The sequence below is a fragment of the Trichechus manatus genome, unplaced genomic scaffold (assembly GCF_000243295.1).
Source record: "Trichechus manatus latirostris isolate Lorelei unplaced genomic scaffold, TriManLat1.0 scaffold00065, whole genome shotgun sequence".
In the NCBI taxonomy this organism is placed as follows: Eukaryota; Metazoa; Chordata; class Mammalia; order Sirenia; family Trichechidae; genus Trichechus; species Trichechus manatus.
In genome coordinates this window covers 10686674-10712897 of record NW_004444001.1, presented here as the reverse complement: position 1 = coordinate 10712897, position 26224 = coordinate 10686674, and the positions used below count along the sequence as shown (strand labels likewise).

Sequence of the window (26224 nt, the reverse complement as noted above, 5' to 3'; positions counted from 1 at the left end):
GTCCAAAGGACTAATGGACCACAGCTACCACGGCCTCCACCAGACTGAGTCCAGTACAGCTAGATGGTGCCTGGCTACCACCACTGACTGCTCTGATTGGGATCACAATTGAGGGTCCTGGAGGGAGCTGGAAAAGGATGTAGAACAAAATTCTAACTCACAGAAAAAAAGACCAGATTTACTGGCCTGACAGACTGGAGAAACCCCCTGGGTATGGCCCCCAGACACTCTTTTAGCTCAATGTTGAAGTCACTCCCGAAATTCACTGTTTAGCCAGGGATTGGACAGCCTCATAAAACAAAACGGGATTAATGAGGCACAGCAGTCTAGGAGCAAGGACTAGAAGGCAGGAGGGACAGGAAAGCTTGTGATAGGGAACCGAAGGTTGAGAAGTGACAATGTTGACATGTCATGGGGTTGGTAACCACTGTCATAGGGCAGTCTATGTACTATTTAATGAGAAACTGTATGTTCTGCAAACCTTCATCTTAGGTACAAAAAAAAGAATTAACTATGTGAGATCAAATTGACAACAGCAACTCAAAAGTTTTGATGGGAAGCCTTGGGGCAGTGAGTTGAAGATAATGGTGATTGAATAATTTGGAAAGGGATAGTGAGAATGGCAACACAACTGGAAGAATGTTATCGATGTCACTGGAATTGTACATGTAGAAACTTTTGAAATGGTGTAACTTTGGCTATGTATATTTTCACCAAAAAAAAAAAGGTCCTCCAAGGTCGAGAAGGGAGAATGTTGACATGTCGTGGGATTGTTAACCAATGTCGTAAAACTATATGTGTACTGACTGTTTAACAAAAAACCATTTGTTCTGTAAACCTTCATCTAAAGTACAATAAAAAAAAATTGGGAAACACACCAATTAAAAATTAGACTTTTATGGTGTTCTACCAAAAAAAAAAAAAAAAATTCTTACTGTGAAGGAACAAAGCAAAGATCTTGATTATGCTGAAAACAGAGTTTGCCTCATATCAGAAACAACTTTTTTGTTATATAGTCACGTGTATTCAGAGCTAAGCTGCATGTCAGAAGCTCTTCTGTTTATGGCAGTATTCCCAGTGCACTGTATATGGTTTCTTACATGTACCAGTTACTGTCAAGTCAGTTTCAACGCATGGAGGGCCTATGTGTGTCAGAGGAGAACTGTGCTCCACAGGGTTTTCAGTGGCTAATTTTTTGGGAAACAGATCATCTGGCCTTTCTTCCGAGGCACCTCTGGGTGGTGTTGAATATCCAGCCTTTCAATTAGCAGCCTAACGCTTAACCATTTGTACCACTCAGGGACTCTTGGGTACACATAGGTGCTCAATAAACGTTTGTTAAATGTTGGCATTCCATTTTCCCTCTGTAATTTTTGGTTTCCCCATCTACAATATAAATGAATTGAGGTAGACAAAATGTGTGATCTTCTCTTATGAACCCAGGAGATATAGTGGAATTCTCTGTAGCTAAAACTATGATATGTGCTTCATGTTTTGAAAGTTTTTCCTATATGAAGTTATTGGAAATTTGTGTGTAAATATATATATAACACCAAATACCTTAATCATGAAATAGAATGTGTAGGTATTTATGAAAAATAGGTCATTAGCCTCTAAATTAGTTCCCTAATTCACACACACATATAAAACTTCCCATGGTTTATGACCACTGTCTGAGGCTGTTCTTAAGGAGAGTTTTTCAGATTTAAGTCCTGTAACCTGTGACCATTAATTTGCTTCCAGTAAGATCCAGTTCAGCAGAAAAGAGTAACACCCTCAATGAGATGGATTGACACAGTGGCTGCAACAATGGGCTCAAACATAATGATGTGAGGATGGCACAGGACCAGGCAGTGTTTCATTCTGTTGTATATAAGGTCACTGTGAGTCGGAACCGACTCCATGGCACCTAACAGCAACAACAAGATCCAGCAGTCAACTATAGTGATCTCTGATTTCCCTATCTATGAACTAGGCTTACATGCTATGTTTATACTTAATAACATCTAAAAATATGAGCAGTATTTATGAGAATGGGATTTAAACTAAGTTCTTAAAATCACTTGCTTTCTATAGTTCATCTATAATCTTTAATAATTATATTGTTGGTTCTTATCATACTTTTTAAGTTTAAAGTAAAAAAAATAAAATGTTTAACTCAATTTAAATTTTCTGTAGCCCATGGTCAAATGTGTGTGGCCTGCCAGCTGCTTTTGTAAATAATGTTTAATTATAACATAAAAAAACAAACCCAAACCCACTGCTGTCGAGTCAATTCTGACTCATAGGGAACCTACCCCTGCCCATTTTTTAATGTATTACCCGTAGCTACTTTTGGGGCCCTGGCGGTGCGTTGGTTAAGAGCTTCAGCTGCTAACCAAAAGGTCGTCAGTTGGACTCCACCAGGTGCTCTTTGGAGTCCCTATGGGGCAGTTCTACCCTGTCCTATAGGGTTGCTATGAGTCGGAATTGACTCAACAAAAATGGGTTTGGTTTTGGTTTTTGGTGACTACTTTTGTATTACAACAGCAAAGCTGAGTAGTTACAACAGGAACTTATGAACTACAAAGCCTCAAATGTTTACTACCAGGCCCTTTATGGAAAAAATTTGCCAACCCCTGCTTTAGATCAGCACTGTCCAGTAGAACTTTTCTGCAGTGATAGAAATATTTTATATTTGCCCTGTTCAGTACAATAGCCACTATTCAAATGCAGCTATGGAACACTTAAAATATTGTTCGTACTACTGAGAAATTGAATTTTTAATTTAATACCCATTCCCAACCTGTTGCTGTTGAGTCAATTCCAACTCATAGCGATCCAATGGGGCAGAGCAGAACTGCCCCATAGGGTTTCCAAGGAGCAACTGGTGGATTTGAACTGCAGATGTTTTGATTAGCAGCTGAATGCTTAACCACTGCACCAGCAGGGCTAATACCAATTTTAATTTTAAATAGCCACATGTGGCTAGTGGTTACCATATTGGACAGCACAGTTCTAGATGGAGAAGACAAATGCAGAAGCACACCAATACTGATCTTTTAACATTGAGATTCAAGTAGCAGCTGGACAGGGATGTCAGATGGAAGTAGGACTGGAAGTTCAACCAGGCAGATGTAAGTCAGACAGGGAATCACATTTCAGGGTAGTTAGCACTAGAAAGAATAGGCATTTACTCCAGACTTGGGTAAGCAAACTATATGTAATCCAGGCAAATCAGCTGAAGAGGATCAGACTGGTGATCTAAGCATAGACAGATAGGTCTTGAATTCAAGAGATCTTGGAGACCATGGAGTTCCGGGTTGGACAGAACTGGGCAATAATGTGAGTTCAAGCCCTAAGGCTGAAACGTGTTTGCTTCTTTTTTTTTTTTTTTTTTTTTAATCAACTGTCCTTGGGGATTGGTAGTCCTGGACCTAAAGGAAGTTGGGAAGTAGGGATATTAGAAAACTGGTTGAGGCAGGCAAAGAAACTTGTTGAACAAGTACAATTAAGATTTTGTAAACTGAGCATTTAGGTTCCAAGGCTAGGTAAGATGATAAACACTACTGCGGATAAGTTTTCCTTGAGAAAATGATTTTAAAACCTGTGTTCTTTTAAAGAAGGAAGTGCTGCATATGGTAAAGAATCAGGAATTTCTGATAATTGGAGTTTAGTATAAAAAGGCATAAAAATAGAACCTAAATTACTGGAGTTTAAATATATGAGAGGAAAACAAAAAATGTAATGAGAAAGAAAAAGGGAAAATCTGTGAATCAACTGAGTTTTTTAAAGACCAGATTGAAGTTTTATAGGTTATAGGGAATTCTCAAATATCCTAGAACAAGAATTGTAGACATTTTATTTTAACATTTTAGCTGTTAAATCTAGGGCAGATCACAATTTGGAGTCATTGAAATTTAGAAACCACTAAGCAAAAAGCCCTAAAGCCCTGGATTAGGATGAATACTGTGTAAATAGAGAGCAAATTCAAAATCTTGAGCAAATGAAAACAAACAACAAAATTCACAGAAGTTGGTGAAAATGTAACAGACTCGGGGAAAAATTAAGTTTTTGATTGTTAGTGTCATTGATAGCAATGAGAAATTGGGAAGAGATCTGTTTGTGGGATGGAAGATGAAGCAGTCGAGAAAACATGTAAAGTTTAATGTGCACCTTTAATGCACAACCCCAAATTAAGTTTTATAAATGCTTAAAATGCGAACATTATGATTTTTAATATGTTAGGGGAAATTTTTTACTTTTAAACATTTGTTACAAGTATATGTTATATTTAGTTTACTTTGAAAAATAGAAATAATATTAATCAGAAAAAAAACCAAATGGTATAACTGAGTTGCTATTGTGGTAGAGTAATAATGTCTTCCAGCAAATATTTTACTACGTTACAAAAAAAAAAGATCTCTGTAAGATTACTATTATCATAGCCTTATCCATGTAGATGAGAAAATTGACTTCCTATACTCATTAAGCATTCAGCTGCTAAACAAAAGGTTGGCAGTTCGAACCCACCCAGTGGCACCGAGGGAGAAAAATGGGGCGGTCTGCTTCCATAAAGATTATATAGCCTAGGAAACCCTATGGGGCAGTTCTACTCTGTCACATTGGGTCACGGTGAGTCAGAATTGACTCAACAGCACACAATGACAACATAGTCATTAAGCTGATTAGGCTTAAAGTATCCCTCTGTCATTTCCTGTATGTTTTAAGATGCCATTTTGGAGAGTGTTATGAATTTTTATTCGTATGATTTATATGTAGTGTGAATTATTTATATATTGTATGGATAAAACACTGATTAATTGGGAAAACTGCTTAGGGATACAAAATAATCATGATCTTAACACAAATAAAATCATATTTGTATAGTACTTTGCACTTTCGAGTCATCGCCATTCTTCATTTAAGGAAATAAAAAGTTGCTTGGCAGTGCTGCCTCTGGTTCTCTCCCTGTGTGTGTCCAGAAAAATGGATGCATAGCCCATATGCTCCACACTGATTGCGTGTATTTTAACTGTGATAGAAACGTTTTTATTTGAAAAGTCATGTGTACATGTATTTCTCTGACATTTCCAATTTTTGGAAAAAAAAATGTTCATGCTTGCTGAAAATGTTTAGTTTTTCTCTGGATAGATACATCATATTTTAAAAAAAAACCTTTCCCCCCAGGATTTCTTTTTAAATGGTTCACAGTTAAATTTAAATTTCTATATTTAGGTAGAATTATGTTTATATACCAACCACCAGTATCCAGGAAATTAAGTGGTAAGGCTGACACATAGAGAGTTTATAGTCTATTTTGTAGTCTCTGTATTTAGAGAACGTTTGAAGCTTAGTTAGCAAAATCGCTAAAACATTCAAGCAGAATTTCTATAGCACAAATGCACGATATGATTTCATATAATTATTAAGATAACAGTATTTTGCTTTTTAAAGCTTAGTTCTCAGGAATATGTCTTAGATTTATTACTTTGAAAGAAGGATGAATTCAGGAACAGCTTTTATATGTAAATATTTTTATAATATTTCAGATTGGATTGAGTTGGTTTGTTGCAATCAGCATGGGTTGATCAAATTTGGAAGAAGTTACAGGCACATTTTTGTAGTGTTTTCTCCAGCATCTTTATTTTTTTCAGATGGATGTATTTTATGTTCCTTCCAACTAATCAAAATAAGAAACTGATTTTGCCAGTGCCAAAAAATAGAACTATCATTTTTCACATTCTTTTATTTTCTAGGTCATTTTCAAGTAAGATTGTATTTCTAGGACTTCTGAATTCCTGAGAACTCTTGACTTTGTAGATATAAGGGCCCAGATGAACATTTCAGGGGGAATCTAACTTTTCATGCAGTATGTTTTGTGTTGTACATTCCAGATACAGTTAACTTTTTGTGTGCATGTGATTAGTGTGGAAAGAAATTAATGCAGTCCAGTATTATGATTTATAGACTGAATCTTTTACCCACTGAAGACTTGCCAAAACTAAAAGTATTTTTTTTTTCCTTTGGATATTAGAAACAGCTACTGTTTTTGTTGATCTTTTAAAGTTCTGAATGGGCCTATTTCAAATCATACCAGCATGGGAGCTCAGATTAATAATATACTTATTCAACTAGTGATACTGAGTGAAACCATTGCTCACATGGGTATGAAGGGTAAAATTTCATAAAATTATTTTCAGGTGCATTAATGCATTTCTGAAGGCTGTGCATGATTTTTCTTTTGCAGGAAAGAAATCAAGGATTTCTGTTTATTGTATCAGTTACAGGTGGGCTCATAAGTTAATTTAATTGCTTTTTTTAATCCTAAAACATAAGACATTCTGCTTTTAAAAGCAATAACATGATTGCGGTATTATTCCCAAAGGTTTCTAACTGTAAGTGTGTTTATCTCTCTTGAGACATCATGACTGTAGTACGTTTAATTTATATTATTGAGAAAATTTTCCAATTTTCTTTCGTTGTTAGTTACAGCAAGCTGCTGAAATTTCTCAGCTGCGTGGAGCACGGGTGATTTCTGCTGAAGATCTTTTGTTTCTGATGCGCAAAGATAAGGTAATAGAAAACAATTTCATTGTATTAAAATGCCGCGCTTACTGCCTGCTTGCACTTACATAAGGAACTATATATCTTTGTTATATAGCTTTCAGATTGGAATCATAACTATTGAACTGATGTTTTAGTCTTTATAGTTTACACCACAAAATGAGTTTAGTATATGAGAACTGATATTTATTTTTACATGGGCATCTATGTGAACACTGTGGTAACGGCTAATCCTCACTTATCCTCAGACGTCTAATTAGACGTTTTCGTAGCTACATAATATTCACTAAATATCACTGTGTTCTGCGTTCTGATAAATGGGATATAACTGAATGACATATTTATATTTACCTGTAATTTTATGCATAAATATTATCAGCATTACAGACTTCCGTAGAGTAACTCATTATCTTGAAATACAAAATTTATTCTGTGACACCAGCTTCCAAGAAAAAGCAAATCAATCAAGATGAATATCCTGATAGCATAAATATATACCATCATTCCCATTTATTTTAAAGTTAAAGATCTTTCTTTGTTATTCTTTGAACTCTAGTATTAAAATACTTAAAGCAGTATTTGCATGCATGTCTGATTTTCTCCTATCTTCCATGAGTAGCTAATTGAAAATATTCTACAGAATTTTACGTTTTTAATAAAAGTTTCATCCGAAAATCATGTACATATTTAAAAAAATGTAACTGAATAGCCATAGTGTGTTAAGAGTAGATGCTTTCCCAAGTGAGCAAGCAGTGCTCTCTTCCTAGCGTTTCATCTTTCATTTCTCCCTTGTTATTTCCTGGCCTTTAAATTATACTTTCTCGTTTCCCATCTACCATTTTTATATGCCCGTGGCTCTGTGTGTGTTGTTGTTTTTTCAATCATCAGAAGATATCCCATCTGCTTTTTTGGATAACCTTGTTAACATCCTTCTAATATGCTGTTACTTGATTCCCTCTTTTAAAAGTTTCATTATGATTGGCTCGGTATTGACTAAACCTGTATCAGATATTTTGTCTTCCTTACGTGATGAGGTGTAATGAGACTCAAAGTCCTACAGACTGCACCTTGACTAGTACCATTTAGTTTTATAAAATGTTAATTCAACAACTCTTAGATGGTAAGAAGAATATAAAGGAAGAGAAAAGAAATGCCTTCTCTATCAAGAAGCTAATGATCTAGTTTAGGAAATCTGTATGATTTAGCTGAAGAAACATCTTAAAACTCACAGAATTTCAAGGTTGTGTGATCAGGTGGGAGAGGCTGTAGGATTTGTTGAAGTGGAGGTTTCTACCTAGGCTGAGGCTCAGATAATATAGCAGTCGTATGTAGAGTGGACCAAATGCAGAGAAGAAGTTAAATAGGATGCTGGTTCAGTAATCAAGTCAAAATATGTTTAGGAGGATAGGTCTGGAAATGAATAGGAAGAAGAATTATGAGAGATTGTGAAGTATAAAAACTGTGAAGAATAAAAATTTGTAGGATTTGGTGACTTCATTATATTTGGAGGACTAAACAGAAATAGGCATTAAATCCTATACAGCATTTGTGCTGTGAGAAAGCAGCCCGAGGTGCTGTTGGCAGAAATGTGGACCTCAAGCAAAGATTCTGTATGAAGTCAGCTGGGGAACAATGGAGTTACCGTTCATACTTTATAGCATGTCTGTAGTCAAATTTTGTTTTTTACTGATGGGAGTTTTTTTTTTAGTTTGTCACATAAAATAGTCCTCACTGACACTTTCTCCTGCCTTTGGGGGAAATCAGAATCTAAAATCATATTGAAACTTCAAGAACATATACCAGTTAATCATGCTCTTCTACTGCCCACACGGGGGGACTCTTAGCCAGAATCTTTTCAGGAACACAGAACATAGTTATGATATAATAGGTTGCTAGTTTTCTCATCTTTTTTTTTTTTTCAAAATAATAACTTATTTATACGCTGACATATTCCAAAATAATTTAAGGTAGCTTACGTAGGTATAAGACAAAATAAAATTTAAAGTGCTGAATGGAATAAAGACAGAAAAGAAGGGCAGCAAAAGACCTATGTACAGATATATGTTTTTTCTCTTCAAAATTCCAGTTTGTTTTCAACCAGTGTTTATTTAGACTGCCTACTACATTTTACATATTGCACTAACAGCTTCATTCATTCTCTCATTTAGTTCTCTGTAAAGTAGGTACTCTTCTTATTTTATAGGTGTAGAAACTGAGCTTCAGAGGGTTATGTTCTACTTCTGGCCCTGCTGCACTCTAGTTGTAAGACTGCTATTAACCTCAGTTTCCCTATATATAGAAAGGAGATGGTAACGTTTGTCTGTGTCACCAAAACCCAAACTCATTGCCGTTGAGTCGATTCCAACTCATAGTGACCATATAGGACAGAGTAGAACTGCCCCATAGGGTTTCTGAGAAGCAGCTGGTAGTTTCAAACTGCCAGCCTTTTGGTTAGCAGCTATAGCTCTTAACCACTGCACCACCAGGGCTCCGTCTATGTCACAGGGCTATTGAAAACAGCAAATGATGCATGTAGAAGTGCTTTTTAAAATTCAGTGTATTTCAGCTATTATTAGAAATCTTAAACTTGAAGGTTGGAAACCAATGATAATACTTTCTAAGTGCAAGCACACAAAAGCTACATATAGTCAGTTACTTTTAAAGTTAAGCAATTTTGTGGTCTTCTAATAAAACTAAAGATACCATCATTAAGATCTAACTCTTATTCATCAGCTTGGAGTTTCAGAAAAATATGTTTCTCAGATTACAGAACTTTTTCCAGAAATGTAACACATAAAGCAACTCTTCTGACTAAAAGAAAATATCCTCAGAGAATAAAAAGGAGACTGCTTGGCTTTTTAAAGCAATTGTTGCTGCAAACTCATCCATAAATCAGTTTTTAAAAATACATTTTTGTATTGAATATATATAAAATTCCATATCAGTACAGTCAGCTTGGTATGAAGAACATGGTATTTTTCACAATCTTAAGAAGGAACTTCAAAATTTTTATAAGATGCACAGAAAAAAAAACAATTATTGTGATTCTGGAGCATTTGGATAGTTGCAAATGAAAAGTGCTTTTAAAAATACTTGTGTTTTAGCTTTTATGTGTAACTTGATGACTACCTTTTTCTTTCATAGTATTATGCTGAGGATTGCTATATTTTCTCCAGTGTATCTTGGGGTACAAGCTTATTAAATTTATTTATCATATTAGTCTTTAATCAATAAGATGGGTATGTATATAAATTTTCTTATTTACTTATTTCATATTTTTTAATAGAAAAAACTTAGAAGACTGCTAAAATACATGTTCTTCCGAGACTACAAATCAAAGATTGTCAAAGGCATAGATGAGGATGATCTTCTGGAAGGTAACCAAAACAAAACACTAAGCTAACAACAATAGCTTATGCCACATGTATGCTGGATGACACATGTATGCAGAGTCAGTGCAGATATTCCAACAGAAAAGAATTCATGTACTTCGGTTAGATAATGTAGTTTAGAAATTATCCAAATATTTACTTAGTTGACAATTTAATCTCGTGATTTCTATTTATGTGACTTCATAGCAATCTAGTGTTTCAGTTCTTTCTTTCAGTAATGTGTCCTACTTTACATCAGAGTATCATGAAACTACAAAAATGGCTTGATTCAAAACATAGTTGATTTTAGCAAGGATAATTTTTTCTGTGGTGGATGTAGAGAATGAAAATTTTTATGTATCTGTGAAACTGACACATAATGGGTTTTTTAAAAAAAATTATTATGAAAGGTATCTGATATGTTTTATGAAGTAAAGTCACCTCATTCTGGTAAGTCATTTCTGTGCTATGCGAAATATAATGAAAAGCATAACATAGAGTAGAAAATTTTTCTTACCGATCTATATCACCTCAATTCTCCATTTTAGAATATTTAGAAAAATGTTAATGATGCAAAAGAAAACAGTGCTAGGCTGAAAATAGATAAGTACTAAGCAATACTTACTGATTCAAAATAAAGATACGTTTTTAGAAATTACTAATATGTTTTGTATATTAATTACAGTTATTATATGGTGGCATTCGTTGCTAATAGAAACACTGATAAATAGACAAAGTAGCTAAAGCAACTACTGGATTAAGGATCATCACAGAAAACTATTCAGAACAAACTAAAGTGTCAACAGACGTTAATAGAGAACTAGTTACTTTCATTTACCATCAGCAAATCAGCAAGTGAAATAGTCTTGCAAATATATATATGTGTATATGTACGTACACATATGTAAAACCAAAACCAAGCCCACTGCTGTCAAGTCAATTCCAATTCATAGCGCAAGTTGATTCCGACTCATAGCAACCCTATTGGACAGAGTGGAGCTGCCCCATAGGGTTTCCAAGGAGCAGCTGGTGGATTCGAACTACCAGCCTTTTGGTTAGCAGCTGATCTCTTAACCACTGCGCCACCAGGGCTCTCCCTATATATATTCTGATCAAATGAATTACTTAATGTCACCTATTTAATATTGCTGTAATTCTCATAGAATTTAATTTCTGGAAAATAGTTCTCCAGATGAATTTAAATGCTTTCTTTTATTGAGGCATAAAGAATGTAGACTTGGAAAAAAACAGACCTGAATTCCAGTCAATCCCAGTTCTTTGCCTTATCTATGTGACCTTGAGAATCAGTTTCCTCATTTATGAGAGGAAAATTATACCACTTACCATGTGGAGTTCTTATGAGGATTCAACATACTATATGAAAAGCACCTGATATCTTCTTTCCAGTGAATAAATCATGGCTGTTAATACCATACTTTGAGTACCAAGAAGCTCAGAGTGGTGAGACTTAGAATTTAGTTTTGCTGACATTATCATATTAGTTTGAAACCCTATCTTTGTTAGTGGTTTTAAATCTCTCCACTTTATCTTATTTTTTAAATTTGTGTGTCTTATATAAAGCACATTAAAACCTTTTAAAAATAGTTGGTATAATTTATAAAATAAAATATTCAGATAAAGTATATCTACTTCTGAGGTAAGACTTCTAGAATGGTGGTATGAGTAGCTTGGCAGGCTCATTCACCACCAAAACAACCATCTGTCTGGTGAATATTATAATAAATAATAATTTAAAGGCTCTAAAAATTGTCCTAAGGGCATATAAAAATGGAGAAACATGTATTCAAGAAAATCTATTAAATCTTGTTAAGAACATCGAGAGTCTGTTGCATTTGAGCCATGACCTGCTCCCATCACCCCACGCACCTATCCCGCTTCAGTGTGATAGAAACTCTACTCTGGGTGCATGTGGCCAAGAACACCAAACTCCTTACCTCCCAGCTCTCAGTGTAGGACAACAGTTTTATTCCAACAAAGCAGTAGGCCAGCATCTCTCAGCCCCCCTCAGCACTGTTTTGCAGAAGTTCTATTCTAGGTATTCAGCCTCCATTCATAGGGTAGAGGCTCTAACCCAGGCATGGCAGGCTGAGAATACTGGGCCCCAGTTGCCCTCACCCAACCCCCTCATGAGGAAGGACACTCCATACCAGAAGGTACAAACCCAGAAGACTAGAGGCTAACATTTCCAGCTCCTTGCTCTTAGAGCATGGCGGTGTCTCCAGGAGAAGATGATTGCTGTGCCGACTCCCACCTCCAGTACAGTGGTGCAAAAGTTTGGTTAGAGGGAAGGGCAGCCTTAAGAACCAGAGAGCTCTGCAGCTCTCCCTAAGTGAACTAACTATTTGGAACAGATCATGTGGAAGTTCATACCTAAGGGTGTTGTAAAAAACTGTGGAGATCCTGGTGGTGAGCAATTAAGAGGAGGCTGGTAGCTACATGATACCAGTAACAACAAGTAAAACAGTGTGTCTGCTAGAAATTTAACATAAGAAACTAGGGAAAGAGACAGCTAAGAAGAACCTTTTTGGGGTAAGGGCAAAACTCAAACTTTGGTAACACACTGACCTTGCAAAGGGGCTCAACATAGATCAGACTGTGGAGCAATTTATGCCAAGGGTATTGTCAAAAACAATAGGGCAATCGGCTAGCAATTAGTGGAGGTTAACAGCTGTGTGTGATAACAATAAAGTCAGACCAGCCAGAAATTTAATGGGGAGATCAGAAATGGAAAAAGAGAGCCCAACTAAAACCACAGTCATCACTGGTGGCCTAGGAGACAGTTTGCATGCTGAAGGTTGTGTCCTCTAAGGATTAACATCAGAGACTACATGCTGTGAGGGGAATAGATGTCATTGAACTAGTCCACCCGAGTCACTAAACAAATAACCAAACAAGAAGAAGCCCCAGGAGGGGGAGGGAATCGTTATCTAGAGTTGCTACAATATGTTACGTGAAATATCTGATTTTCAACAACAAAAAATAGTAGACATGCAAAGAAACAGGAAAATGTGACCCATAGACAAGAAAAAGAAAGCAGGCAATGGAAATTGCCCTTGAGGAGCATAAATGTTGGACTTAGACAAAAAAAATCCAAAGTAGCTAATATAAATATGTTAAGAACTAAACAAAACCATGTTTAAAGAATAAAAGGAAAGTATAATGACAGTGTCTCATAAAATAGAGAAATTATTTTTAAAAAATCCAAAGCAAATTCTGCAGTTGAGAAGTACAATCACTGAAATGAAAAATTCAATAGAGGTGCTCAACAGTAGCTTTGAACTGGCAGAAGAGAAAAATTATATACAAGGGAACCCCATAAGATTAACATCTGACTTCTAATCAAAACAGTGGAAACGAGAAGGCATTGGGATGACATATTTAATGTGCTAAAAAAAAAAAAAACAAAAACTGTCAACCAAGAAACTTACCTTGAGCAAAACTATCATTCAAAAACAGAAGTGAAATAAAGTCATTCCCGGATAAACAAAAACTGAGAGAATTTGTTGCTAGCAGACTTACTGTATAAGAAATACTGAAGGAAGTTCTTCAGACTGAAAGCAAGTGACAAGAGACAGTAAGTTGAATCCATGTGAAAAAAAAAAAGAGCACCTATAATAGTAATGATGTAGGTAAACTGAAGAGACAGTGTAATTGCACATTCCTTCCCCTTTCTTTTATTAACTGATTTTAACAATAACTACACAAAAGAGGTGGATGGAAACAAAAATGTATTGCCATAAGGAAAAGACAAGTGATAGTAACTTAAATTTTCAGAAAGAAGTAAAGGAAACCAAAAATGGTAACCAAGATGGTTAACATAACAAACTATAAATACATACTTGCTCTCCTTTCTTTCATCTCTTTAAAAGCATAAAATTATATGAAGTAATAATTATAGCAATACATTGTTGGGTTTGTAACATGTATAGACATAATAATGTTTAACAATAATAGCACAAAAATAGAGGAGGGACTAGAACTATATAGAAGTAAAGTTTCTATGTCTGACTTAAGTTAGTAAAAATCTGAAATAGATTCTGATAAATGAAAATGTATGTTGTAAGCCCTGGAACAACTACTAACTCAAGTAACTCAAGAAATTGAGTTAAAAAGTAGTAAAAGAATTAAAATGTTACACTAGAAAATATTTACTTAATGCAAAAGAAGCCAGTAAAGGAGAAACAGGAACAACAGCAACAAAACAATATGAGACATATATAGAAAACAAAGTAAAATGGCAGAAGTAAATGTAACCTTATCAATAATAAGAACAAATGTGAATGGCTTAAACAAGCCAATCAAAAGGCAGAGATTGTCACACTGCGTAAAAAACAAGATTCAACTATATGCTGTCTACAGAAGACACACATAGCTTCAAAGATACAAATAGGTTGAAAACAAAAGAATGAAAAAAGATATACCATACAAACAACAACCATAAGTGAGCTGGAGTGGACTTGGCATAACCTGTCAATTTTATTGTTCTTTTCAAAGAAGCAGCTTTTGCCTTTATCCTTTTCATTTTTTTTTTCCTATTTCATTAATTTTAGTATTTACCTTTATTAACTTCCTTTATCCACTTTTCTTTTGGTCTTTTTTTTTTTTTTTTCCCTAGTTTCTTATAGTAAACTCTTAGGCAATCTATTTTAAATATTTCCTTTTTAAATAAAAAGGCATTTAAGCTAAAAATTTACCTCTGAGCTGAGCTTTAGCTGTAACTATGGTAACTGCTATGAAATGTTCCTCTTTTCATTAATTTATAGATAACTTATCATTTGAATTCTCATTTACCCTTTACTCCAGGGGTTATTAAAGATGATGTTTTTAAATTTCTAAGTAGATAGCACCTCATTATTTTGAATGTGTTTATTGATTATTGTCTATGATCAGAATATATGACATAAAATGTCTACCTTTATGGAATTTATTAAAGTTTTTATTGTGGTCAAGTATGTGGATAAGAAGGGAGATTTTTAGGGCACTACAACTATATATGACACCCTTTTCCTCCATCTCCAATTCTAATTTGTCTACCTTTCTGGCCAAACTGTGTGAGGCTTACCTAAATCTGGGTACAAGTGAGGCCTTACACGCTGTGGCTGTCCCTGTGAGGAGATCCAGCTGTGGCATTCTCCCCACTATGCTCTAGCTAAACACAGTAGACCAGCAGGGAGGAGCCCTTGGGCGAGGACAAGAAAATAGAAGACATTGGAAATAGCTTGGCCTTCAGGGATCTGTGGGAGCTTGAGGAGAAGGCTAACACAGGCCCCTCTAGGATATCCCTCTTGACTTGCAAGAGCTGAGAAGGAGCTGAATGGGTGGACTGAATTCTCCATATCCCTGAAGCTGGAAGAATATGAGGAGAATGAGAGCAGTACCTCAGCAGGTTCTGGCAGTCTGCCTGCTTCTACATTACCTGCTTTGCCTTTTACTACCTGTGGCATCGCTCTTACATAGGGTGTTCCAACAGTCACACCCGTCCTAAAAAGCAGAAAAAGAAAGAAAAATCTACGAGTAGAGGGCACAAACCTAGGCAGAGGAAGATAAGACAAAGAGAACACAATACCTGCCCAGAAAAATAGAACTGGGAGGTAGATGACAACTTAAATTAAAAATAGTAAGAATAGTTAGTGATGTAGCACAAACGAGGTTTTCCAGAGCTAACACACATAGCTTCCCAACTAAATAACTTAATAGAGTAATTTTAAAAAATTATAGTCACTCTTGAGACCAAATTACGGAAGATAAAATGTAATAGCTGTAACCAAGCACATAGCAAAACATAAACATACAGAAGTTACGAGGGGAAAGGTAAGAGATTTAGAGGATAAATCTAAGGTACTTAACATGCATTTGATAGGCATTTCAGAAAGAGAAAAACGAAGAAATGAAGGAGAGGCAGTTTTTAAATAAATGATAGAATATCCTTAACTGTAAGAAAACCTGAGGCTGCATAGCAAAAGGGTGATTGAGTTCTAGGCTTTTTTTGTTGAGCAAATATACATACTTGGAATATCCCAGTAAAATTTCTGATCTCTAAACATAATGAGAAAAATCTTACAAATAACCAGTCTCAACAACACCCCCCACCAAAAAAAAAAAAAAAAAAGCCAATAGTTGAATAAATTAGATTGTGATTGGAGTTTTTTAACACTGGAACCTAGAACACTTATAAAAATTAATTATGGAATTGGCCACAAATTACACCTTTACAAATAGAAATAAGAACAGATATCTGAGGATCTGATTCACTGATCTTAATTCAATAAAATTATAAATAAATAAAAATAAATAAGCAAAACATCTTACCTACTTGGAAATTAAGAAATGCACTCATAAATAATCCTAGGATCAAAATGCACGTCAAAAGACTCAATGAAAAGAAAAATGCTTTATGCGAATATCTGTAGGACTCAGTGACAGCAGTCCTGGAAGTGGAAATGGGGAAAAACTTTTGTTTACTTTGGCTATCACAACTACTAGAGTTAGGAATAAATATAACAGCTAAGGAAAAACTAATTGAAGACCATTAAACATGATCTTACTGAATGGACTACGTATCATGTTCTTGGACAGAAGACAATATCGCATATAGAAAACTCCAACCAAAATTAATAAATAAAATTAATGTGGCTCTAGATATAATCCCAGTGATGTTTTCTTGGAATTGTATAAAGAGATCTTAACATTTCTATGGTGGAATAAATGCTCATATGTAGTTAGGAAAAGAATGGGAAAAAAAAAAAGTAGCATATACTGTAAAGCCTATGGTGTTAAATAGTACTAGATATGCAGATCAGTGAAACCAATTAGAAAATTCAGGAATAGAACCTGAGGGCTGTGTGTATATCTGAGTGTAAGATATGACAGAAATTCAATTCCTATTGGAAAAAATTGTCTTATTTAATCAGTGGATCTGTCCATCTGGCTATCCACTGGAAGAAAATAAAAGTGAACCTACAAAACAAACAGTATACAAAATAAATTCCAGATGGATTAAAGATGAAAAACATACCAAAAAACAAAGCAATGTAAGTCTGTAAAGAAAACCTAGGACATTACATTTATATCCTGTGGGAGTGGAGCGAAGTCACTTCAAACAAGAAGTTATAGAAGAAAAGATGAACTTATTTGACAGTATATAGTTTTTAAAAGATGCCCTAAAATCAATAGATAAATGGTAGACTAGGAAAAACATTTTTAATTAGTCGATGACAAAGGGTCAGTATAAAAGGGCTCCTTTAAACTAACAAGAAAAAGACAAACAACCCAGTTGGAAAATAGGCAAAAGGTAAAAATTGGCAGTTATCAGAAAGGCTTATCCATATAGCTGAAAAACATATAAGAATAATACTTAACTTCATTGGTAGTTAGGAAAAGTAAATATTTCCTTCATAATGGTATGCCACTTTATACCCATCAGACTTTCTCCACGTACAGAAAAGGTAATTCTTATTGGTGCTGGAATGTGAAGTGTTAATGCCTTGGAAGGTAATCTCATTACACCTATTAAAGTTTAAAGCGTTTGTAACATTTAGCCCAGTAGTCCCACTCCTGGGAATCAACGCCATAAAAATAAAGCCTCTTGTACAGAAGAGAATATGAATGGGGATGATTATTTATTTCAACATTGACCACAGTGGCAAAAAACAGAACCAAAGTGTGCACCTGTCAACAGGGCATTGGTTGGAAAAGCTGTGGTACATACATACCACACACTACTATTCAACCCTTATAAAGAGTGAATTAGAGCTATACCAGTTGATTTAGAGGGCTTCTTCTATCTCATTGACTGAGAAAAGTGAGATCTAAAAATATATATATATATATATATATAATAAAAAATATATCAGAAGAACCCTTTCATAAAAGGTAAACATTAATAAAACACCCCTATAATTGAGTGTGTGATTATAAATGAGCATGGAGAAATATATGGATGGATGTATATACTACATGGCTAATATGAGTTACATCTAGGGTTGTGGATTGACTGATAACATAAAAGAGAAGAAAATGGGGAAGGGCAATCAAGCAATCAGTGTATATGATATCATTTTTATATATTTTATTTATAGTTATATTTTAATTATAGTTATGTATATCTATAAAAACTTTTTAAAAGAAATTTAAAAAGAAAATGATAAAAATGAAGAAAAATTATTTATGGATCTCAGAGAATAGTGTTAATTCTTCATACCTGTATAGATATCACAGAGCTTATAGATTTTTTTTTATTTTTGAAATCTCTGTAGTCTTACCTTAAGTTGTCAAATTTTAAAAGAAAAATATCCAGATATATCACAATGGTTGTGTTTTTTATTAAGTTTTCTTTTGTATTACAGTATTCATTTTGCTATTATCTTTGGTGCATAAAGTTATTGACTGTTAATCTTTCTTGTAGATTGTACCTTTCATTGTTAGGTAATATTCCACCTTGTCTCATTTATTGCTTTTGGTCTTGAACTATATTTTCTAACATCAATGCTACCAGTCCTGCTTTCTTTGCTTGCATCTGCCTAGTTACACATTCTTGCTTTTTTTTTTTTAATTGTCATTTTTTAAAAGATGTATCTGTTATGAATACTATGTAGCAGGGTTCTTTTTCCAAATCTGAAAGCCCTCCTTTTTGCAAAGGTTTTCAGCCCATTCACATTTATTGTGGTAATTTATAATTTGGTTTTATTCTTTTATTCTTATTTGTGACACACATAAATATATGAATGATTTAATTCTAGACAACTTATACCTTTATTTTTGGATGCAAGCATTCCCTTTTTTAAGATTATTTTGAGAAGAATCCCAATTCTGAATTTCGTATGCAATGTTCAAGATATGTTTGGTACTGATGTAAACCTATTGCGAATGTTTCTTTTTTCCTTCCCTTATCTTCATGAAGACAAATTGAGTGGCAGCAATAATACAAACAAAAGACAAAAAATAGCTCAAGACTTTCTCAACTCTATTGACCAGACAGGAGAACTCTTGGCAATGCTTGAAGATGATGAAATTGATGAAGTTAAACAAGAGAGAATGGAGGTATAGTACATTCTTCCCTTTTTTACAGTAATAGAATAACCATTGTAGTGTCTATGCCACTTGCTTCTATTCTCGTGTTCTTTAGATGTTGTCTGAAACATCCAAGTCAGTGGTTTTATGAATGAAAGCAGAATGGTGCGGTAGAGTAAGCCCTGGAGAAAGAGTTAAGCTCTGATTTCAGAGTTGACTTTGGGGGACGACTTCAGTTCTCTGTTTCTTCCTCTGAAATTGAGTAGGTTTCCAAGTTTCCTTTTGGAGCTTACATTTAGTAATATTTCATTCCATAAAAACTAATTTATAATTAAGTATTAATTTTTGGTTCTAAATCATCCAGTCATCTTTGTGGGTAAAGGTAATTCTTACTGCTTTGTGTTGGCATATAGTGTGAAGAGCTATTTTTCAAGCTGGAGTTGCAGGCTTATAGTTGGATTCCCTGAATAAGGTAGTATCCAAGGCAATTGTATGCTTTACATCATGGTAACACCAAGTTAGTACCACATATTTGCATTCCCTGGATGTGTTTTAACAGTGACTATGAAAATTGCTTGCCTTCTACTTACCTTAGCTGTCTATACCTGAAATTAACATTTCTTTAAGTACTTCTTTAAAAAAGTAATGATTGATTTGAGTGTCTTCCAAAACAAAAGGCACTATGCTTATTGTTCTTAATACTACCATATACTTTTACATGTAAGAAGTCTCCATTTTCCCCTTCTGTTGAAATTAGACAAGAGAGGTAATTCCAGAACTCCCAAAGATTGTGCTAAGTGTCTACTTTATCATAGTCTCTAGGCTTACTAAAATATAATTATTTCATGTTAAATTTTGGAGGAACTCCAGTAGACATACATGCTTTATAAACTTTAACAACCTTCTTTAAAGAATTAGTATGCTTAGATCATGAACTGTGATCTAAAGGCAGTGTTCTTTTTAGGTATCAATTACCTTAGAAATGTGTGGTTATCTTGGTTTTGGGCAACTGCAAATGGTTTTAGTTCAAATTCGCCTTGGGCCAAAAACATGCTAAGTTGTCCAAAGCAGATGATAAACATATATTTCTGATGTCATTATGACCTAAACAGGATATGATTGTTTAGTGGCATGGTTTCACTTATGATACATTGCACAAAAAGAAAATATTGTTTATGCTTTATTTTAAAAACATTATTATATAAATGGGCATTAAGAAAGGGTTGTTAAGGAAGGGCTCTCTACATGAAACATTAGTAACATTGAACAAGTAGCTTTCCAGTTTCGATGGGAAAATCTCTGTCAACCAAGCCCATTGCCCAGAAGGGCATTCCACAATCAAGGAAAAGAAAAGAAATGGAGCATTTTGTAACACTAAGCTCATAATAGCAGGCTACTGTGGGTCTGGAAAAATGATGAGTCAATAAGGTACAAGTAAAAGTCAATAAAATATCTGGAAATATGGGTTAGAAAAAGCTTGAGCACTTACGCAGTGTGTATACTTCTCCCCTTTAGTTATAATCTATATTATTTACATATATATATATATATATAAAGTGTATATAGGGGTAGCCAGGGTAATAAAATATCAGTAGTATATAAAAATAGAGTGAAAGTCAGCGCCATCTATGCAATGAAAATTAGATTGGCAGTTTCGTCAAGCTTTATATCATAACTAAAACCTTCTCTAACCAAGATAACAAAGAATGGTTTTAAGATTCTACTCATCCAAATAACAGAGTTTAACTGGATAAAAAATGCTGAACTTGTAGACATAACTGTAGACGGTAGAAAGTGGAACCATTAAGGGCATAGGCCTTGCCTGCTTTTAATTTGACAGGTTATAGTTTCAAGTGAAAACCACAACTGTGGCAGTCCATATGAAACCACTTTGGACTCAGAGACTGCAACCTCTTGCTTTAAAAGTGCAGTAGAATAATCATTCCTGGCATCAATCAGTGATTTAATTTTCCTCTAAACATCATTTATGGTTGCAGAAACTTTATTTACTACCTTCTCCACTAGATGTATGAAAATGGTATAGACCTACCAACAGAGCTTATTTTTGTGTTTCTTTTTTTCTTTTCTTTATTTAAGCATAATTGAGAAGAGAAAAGAAAAACAGTCACTTGGGACCCTAGCTTTTTCTCAAAACATTCAGCAAGTGTACAAAACACAGATTAAGTTCTTTCTTATTGTTTTCAGCTGACTCCTGTGTGTGCCTGGCTTTGTGTTTCAGTCATAATTTGCTTCATTAGTATTGAGCATTTGTGACTCAAAATATAAGAAATCTCTAAATTTTTACATCCATTTCTTCTTGCTAGTCCATCATCATGATAGTTAAGTACCTCTTTACCTATTTCTTTTTCTCCAGAACCAAATTTCTGCCACTTGGGTGTGTCTATAAGTAAAGTGGAAGGAGCCCCAGTGGTGCAATGGTTAAACACTTGGCTGCTAACCGAAAGGTTGGTGGTTCGAATCCACCAGTGGTACCGTGGAAGGAAAGACGTGATGATCTGCTCCTGTAAAGATTACAGCCTGAGAAACCCTATAGGACAATTCCATTCTGTCATGTGGGGTCGCTATGAGTCAGAATTGACTCAACAACAACAGCAGAGTGGATTTCTGATATAATCTCCGAAGAGCCTTCTAAATTATCGAATAAAGATTAATGTTCAGGATTGTTTGAGTGTATTTGAGGGACTGGGAGAGTGAAGGAGTCAGGGAAATTGTAAGCATAATATAATACACATAACAAATTCCTGGCTACCTCCAGCTACCTCCTGCCCCTACCCACCTCCATTCCAGAATGAGGCAGGTGTGTTTTGGTGTTGATACTATTTCTTTCATTCTATATTTTTGAAATCTAATCAGCCAAATGTAGCTGTGTCAACCAAAGGCCAAGAAAGGGTCCCTAAAAGCTGCAAATAGCTTTGGACTTTCCTAACCAGGAGGAACTGGGGTCACTCACAGAAGAGCCTTGCTTAAGGCCCAGCCATTCTGCTTGTGGAGGAAACTGAGAAGCTCAAGTTTATCATTGATCAAAAATATATCCGATTTAGTAAGCCACTCGGTTTGTGAAGGGGATGTAAATAGAGCACACTTAAAAAATTGGGTAAACCGTACCTTCAGATTAACCCTCAAATTGATAAACAAGAGAGCAAGGATTAGAGTTTACCAGAGGGAGCAGACTGAGGTACTGAAAATCCCCATGACTATGTATCTTGTGCTTTTAAGTCAGAGGCCTAATACCGCAATCTAGAGAGAAAGCAGAATGGAGTACGTTTAAACTTGCGGCAGTTAAAAATCAATATTTTTAATTACCTTTAAAATGATCAAAAAAAAAAAATGTATAAGATCCCAGGTGGCCATCTGATTTTTTTTGTTTGTTTAACGTGAAATTTATCATAAAGGCTGGATGATAAGAGGAATCAGGTATATCATTAAATTATGCTTCAATTATAATTATGATCCTGGGGGTTTTGAGTCCCATAATGAGGGTTTTCGGTTGTAAGTGGTCTGGGAAACCCATTGAAGAAGCCAAAGATGTGGGTGACTGTAGAAGTTCTTCATCTTCCCCTGACTTTTCAGTGTGGTAGTTTTGCTATTATTTCGTTTCTACCTATCATGAATCTTTTTTTTAAATTGTAAAGGAAAGTAAATTAAAATGCCATAAGATTCAACCCAAACTTGCTGCCATCGAGTTGATTCCAACTTATAGTGACCCATAGGACAGAGTAGAACTGCCAATAAGGTTTCCAAGGCTGTAATCTTTACAGAAGTCGACCGCCACATCTTCCTCTGGTGGAACAGCTGGTGGGTTTGAACTGCCAATCTTTCGGTTAGCAGCTGAGCACTTAACCACTGTCCTACCAGAGCTCCTTATCTTTTAAGATTAAGAATTCAGAATTAATGATATATTAGGTAAGATTTAATATAAAAGGTAAAAAGCTAATCCCAGTAAGATAAAAGTTTACAAATACCAAAAAATAAAAAAGGTTGAGTTAAAAAACTGAAACCCCAAAAAGAGTTTTAAAAATTGAATATGTATGGGATTAAGAAATAAAGACAGAATTGACACACTACAAAAGCATATGTAGTTTATATACATACATACATTAAAAAAAAAGTTGCTGTTGAATTGATTCCAACTCAACAATGACTCCATGTGTGTCAGAGTAGAACTGTGCTCCATAGGATTTTTCAGTGGCTTTTTTGGAAGTAGATTGCCAGGCCTTTCTTCTGAGGTACCCCTGAGTAGACTCAGACTTCCAACCTTTTTGGCTAGCAGGACAGCATGTTAAATATTTGCAACACTCAATGACTGCAAATATATATATATATGCATACAATAATATATGCATATATATTTACATATATGTATACATACATGGAAACCCTGGTGGCATAGTGGTTAAGAGTTTGGCTGCTTACCAAAAGGTTGACAGTTCAAATCCTCCAGGAACTCTTTGGAAACCCTATGGGGCAGTTATACTCTGTCCTATAGGGTCACTATGAGTCAGAATCGACTTGACAGCACCGGGTTTGATTTTTGGTTTATACACACATACAGAGCCCTGGTGGTGGAGTGGTTAAAGCGCTAGGCTGCTAACTGACAGGTTGGCGGTCTGAACCTACCAGCTGCTCCAAGGGAGAAACATGTGTCAGTCTGCTGCCATAAAGATTACAGTCTTGGAAACCCTATAGGGCAGTTCTACTCTGTCGTATGGGATTGCTATGAGTCAGAATCGACTCAGTAGCAATGGGTTTGGTTTGTTTGGTTTATTCATACATATATTATGCCTATGTACATATACTGTATTTATAACGATATAAATATTATTTTACTAGATTTTTTTAAAAGTTAAAGAACAGTCAGGTATATCAAAGTCAAATCCTGATGGTAGTAATACTAGTTTCAGAAAAAGGAGAATTAAAGGGAAAAGCTTTAAAATGGAACAAAGTCAGTAATTTTATGTTACTAAAAGATGTTGCCTGTAATAAAGATATGTTGTTGTTGTTGTTGTTAGGTGCCATCGAGTTGGCTCCGACGCATAGCAACCCTGCGTACAACAGAAGGAAACACTGCTCGGTCCTGTGCAATCCTCGCAATTGCTTGAGCCCATTGTTGCAGCCACTGTGTCAGTCCATCTCATTGAGGGTCTTCCTCTTTTTTGCTGACCCTGTACTCTACCAAGCATGATGTCCTTCTCCCAGGACTGATCCTTTCTGATAACATGTCCAAAGTATGTAAGATCCTTGCTTCTAAGGAGCATTCTGGCTGTATTTCTTCCAAGACAAATGTGTTCATTCTTTTGGCAGTCCATGATATATTCAATATTCTTCACCAGCACCACAATTCAAAGGCATCAATTCTTCTTTGGTCTTCCTTATTTATTGTCCAGCTTTCACATGCATATGATGCGATTGAAAATACCATGGCTTGGGTCAGGCCATGTTAGTCCTCAAGGTGACAACATTGCCTTTTAACATTTTAAAGAGGTCTTTTGCAGCAGATTTTCCCAGTGGAATGCGTCTTTTGATTTCTTGACTGCTGCTTCCATGGGTGTTGACTGTGGATCCAAGTAAAATGAAATCCTTGACAACTTCAGTCTTTTCTCCATTTATCATGATGTTGCTTGTTGGTCCAGTTGTGAGGATTTTTGTTTTCTTTATGTTGAGGTGTAATCCATACTGAAGGCTGGAATCTTTGATCTTCATCAGAAGTGCTTCAAGTCCCCTTCACTTTTCAGCAAGCAAGGTTGTATCATCTGCATAACGCAAGTTGTTAATGAGTCTTCCTCCAATCCTAATGCACCATTCTTCATATTCGAATGCCTTTGCATAGTCAATAAGACACAGGTAAACATCTTTCTGGTATTCTCTGCTTTCAGCCAGGATTCATCTGACATCAGCAATGATATCCCTGGTTCCACGTCCTCTTCTGAGTCCGGCCTGAATTTCTGGCAGCTCCCTGTCGAGATACTGCTGCAGCCACTTTTGAATGATCTTCAACAAAATTTTGCTTGTTTGTAATATTAATGATATTATTCAGTAATTTCCGCATTTGGTTGCTTCACCTTTCTTGAGAATAGGCATAAATAGAGATCGCTTCCTGCGGTTGACCAGGCAGCTGTCTTCCAAATTTCTTGGCACAGACAAGTGAGCACTTCCAGTGCTGCATCCATTTGTCAAAACATCTCAATTGATATTCCGTCAATTTCCTGGAGCCTTGTTTTTTGCCAATGCCTTCAGTGGAGCTTGGACTTTTTCCTTTAGTACCATCGGTTCCTGATCATATGCTACCTCTTGAAATGGTTGAACATCGACGAATTCTTTTTGGTATAATGACTCTGTGTATTCCTTCCATCTTCTTTTGATGCTTCCTGCGTCATTTAATATTTTCCCCATAGAATCCTTTAGTATTGCAACTCGAGGCTTGAATGTTTTCCTCAGTTCTTTCAGCTTGGGAAATACCAAGCATGTTCTTCCCTTTTGGTTTTCTATCTCCAGCTCTTTGTACATGTCATTATAATACTTTACGTTGTCTTCTCAAGCCACCCTTTGAAATTTTCTGTTCAGTTCTTTTACTTCATCATTTCTTCCTTTTGCTTTAGCTACTCGATGTTCAAGATCAAGTTTCAGAGTCTCTTCCAACATCCATTTTGGTCTTTTCTTTCTTTGCTGTCTTTTTAATGACCTCTTGCTTTCTTCATATATGATGTCCTCGATGTCATTCCACAACTTGTCTGGTCTTAGGTCATTAGTGTTCAATGCATCAAATCTGTTGTTGAGATGGTCTCTAAATTCAGGTGGGATATATTCAAGGTCATACTTTGGCTGAAGATACAGTATGTACAAAGTGTTAAGCATCAAATTTCAGAGCATTGAAACATAAAAGCAAAACCTCCTGACAGTGCAGAGAGACAGTCATAGAAATACATTTGTTGTGGAGACTTGAACACACTATTGACTTGGGGAAAAAAGGGTTTCAGTAATAAAAATTTAAATTTACCTAATAGATGCATATAGAGCATTTTATAAATGAGCAGCAATTTTAAAACCTTATTCCAGGGAGCTCTAAGGATTCCATGGGACCCTTTAGGGAAGGTGGGGAGAAATTTGGTGGGGCTCTAGCCTCTCCCATTCCTTCCCCCACTTCTTTTTTTTTTTAAATATTTTGTTGTACTTTAGGTGAAGGCTTACAGAACAGATAGTTTCTCATGTAACAGTAACACACATGCTGTTTTATGACATTGGTTAACAACCCCACAACA

At 35.3% G+C, this 26224-nt stretch overlaps 1 protein-coding gene across 5 annotated transcripts in view; it reads left to right on the top strand.

Moving 5' to 3' along the window:
* The window catches only part of SUPT3H (SPT3 homolog, SAGA and STAGA complex component), a 542602-nt gene that overhangs the window by 336584 nt on the left and 179794 nt on the right, over positions 1-26224 (top strand). For 4 of the 5 annotated variants that reach the window (XM_023734241.1, XM_023734239.1, XM_023734240.1 and 1 more), the window contains exons 4-6: positions 6469-6555; positions 9833-9923; positions 18838-18977. In XM_023734241.1, the coding sequence (XP_023590009.1) occupies positions 6469-6555; positions 9833-9923; positions 18838-18977 (318 nt within the window). Of the gene's footprint in view, positions 1-2927; positions 3325-6229; positions 6270-6468; positions 6556-9832; positions 9924-18837; positions 18978-26224 lie in introns of those variants that run through there. The other variant, XM_023734242.1, reaches the window with a different exon arrangement.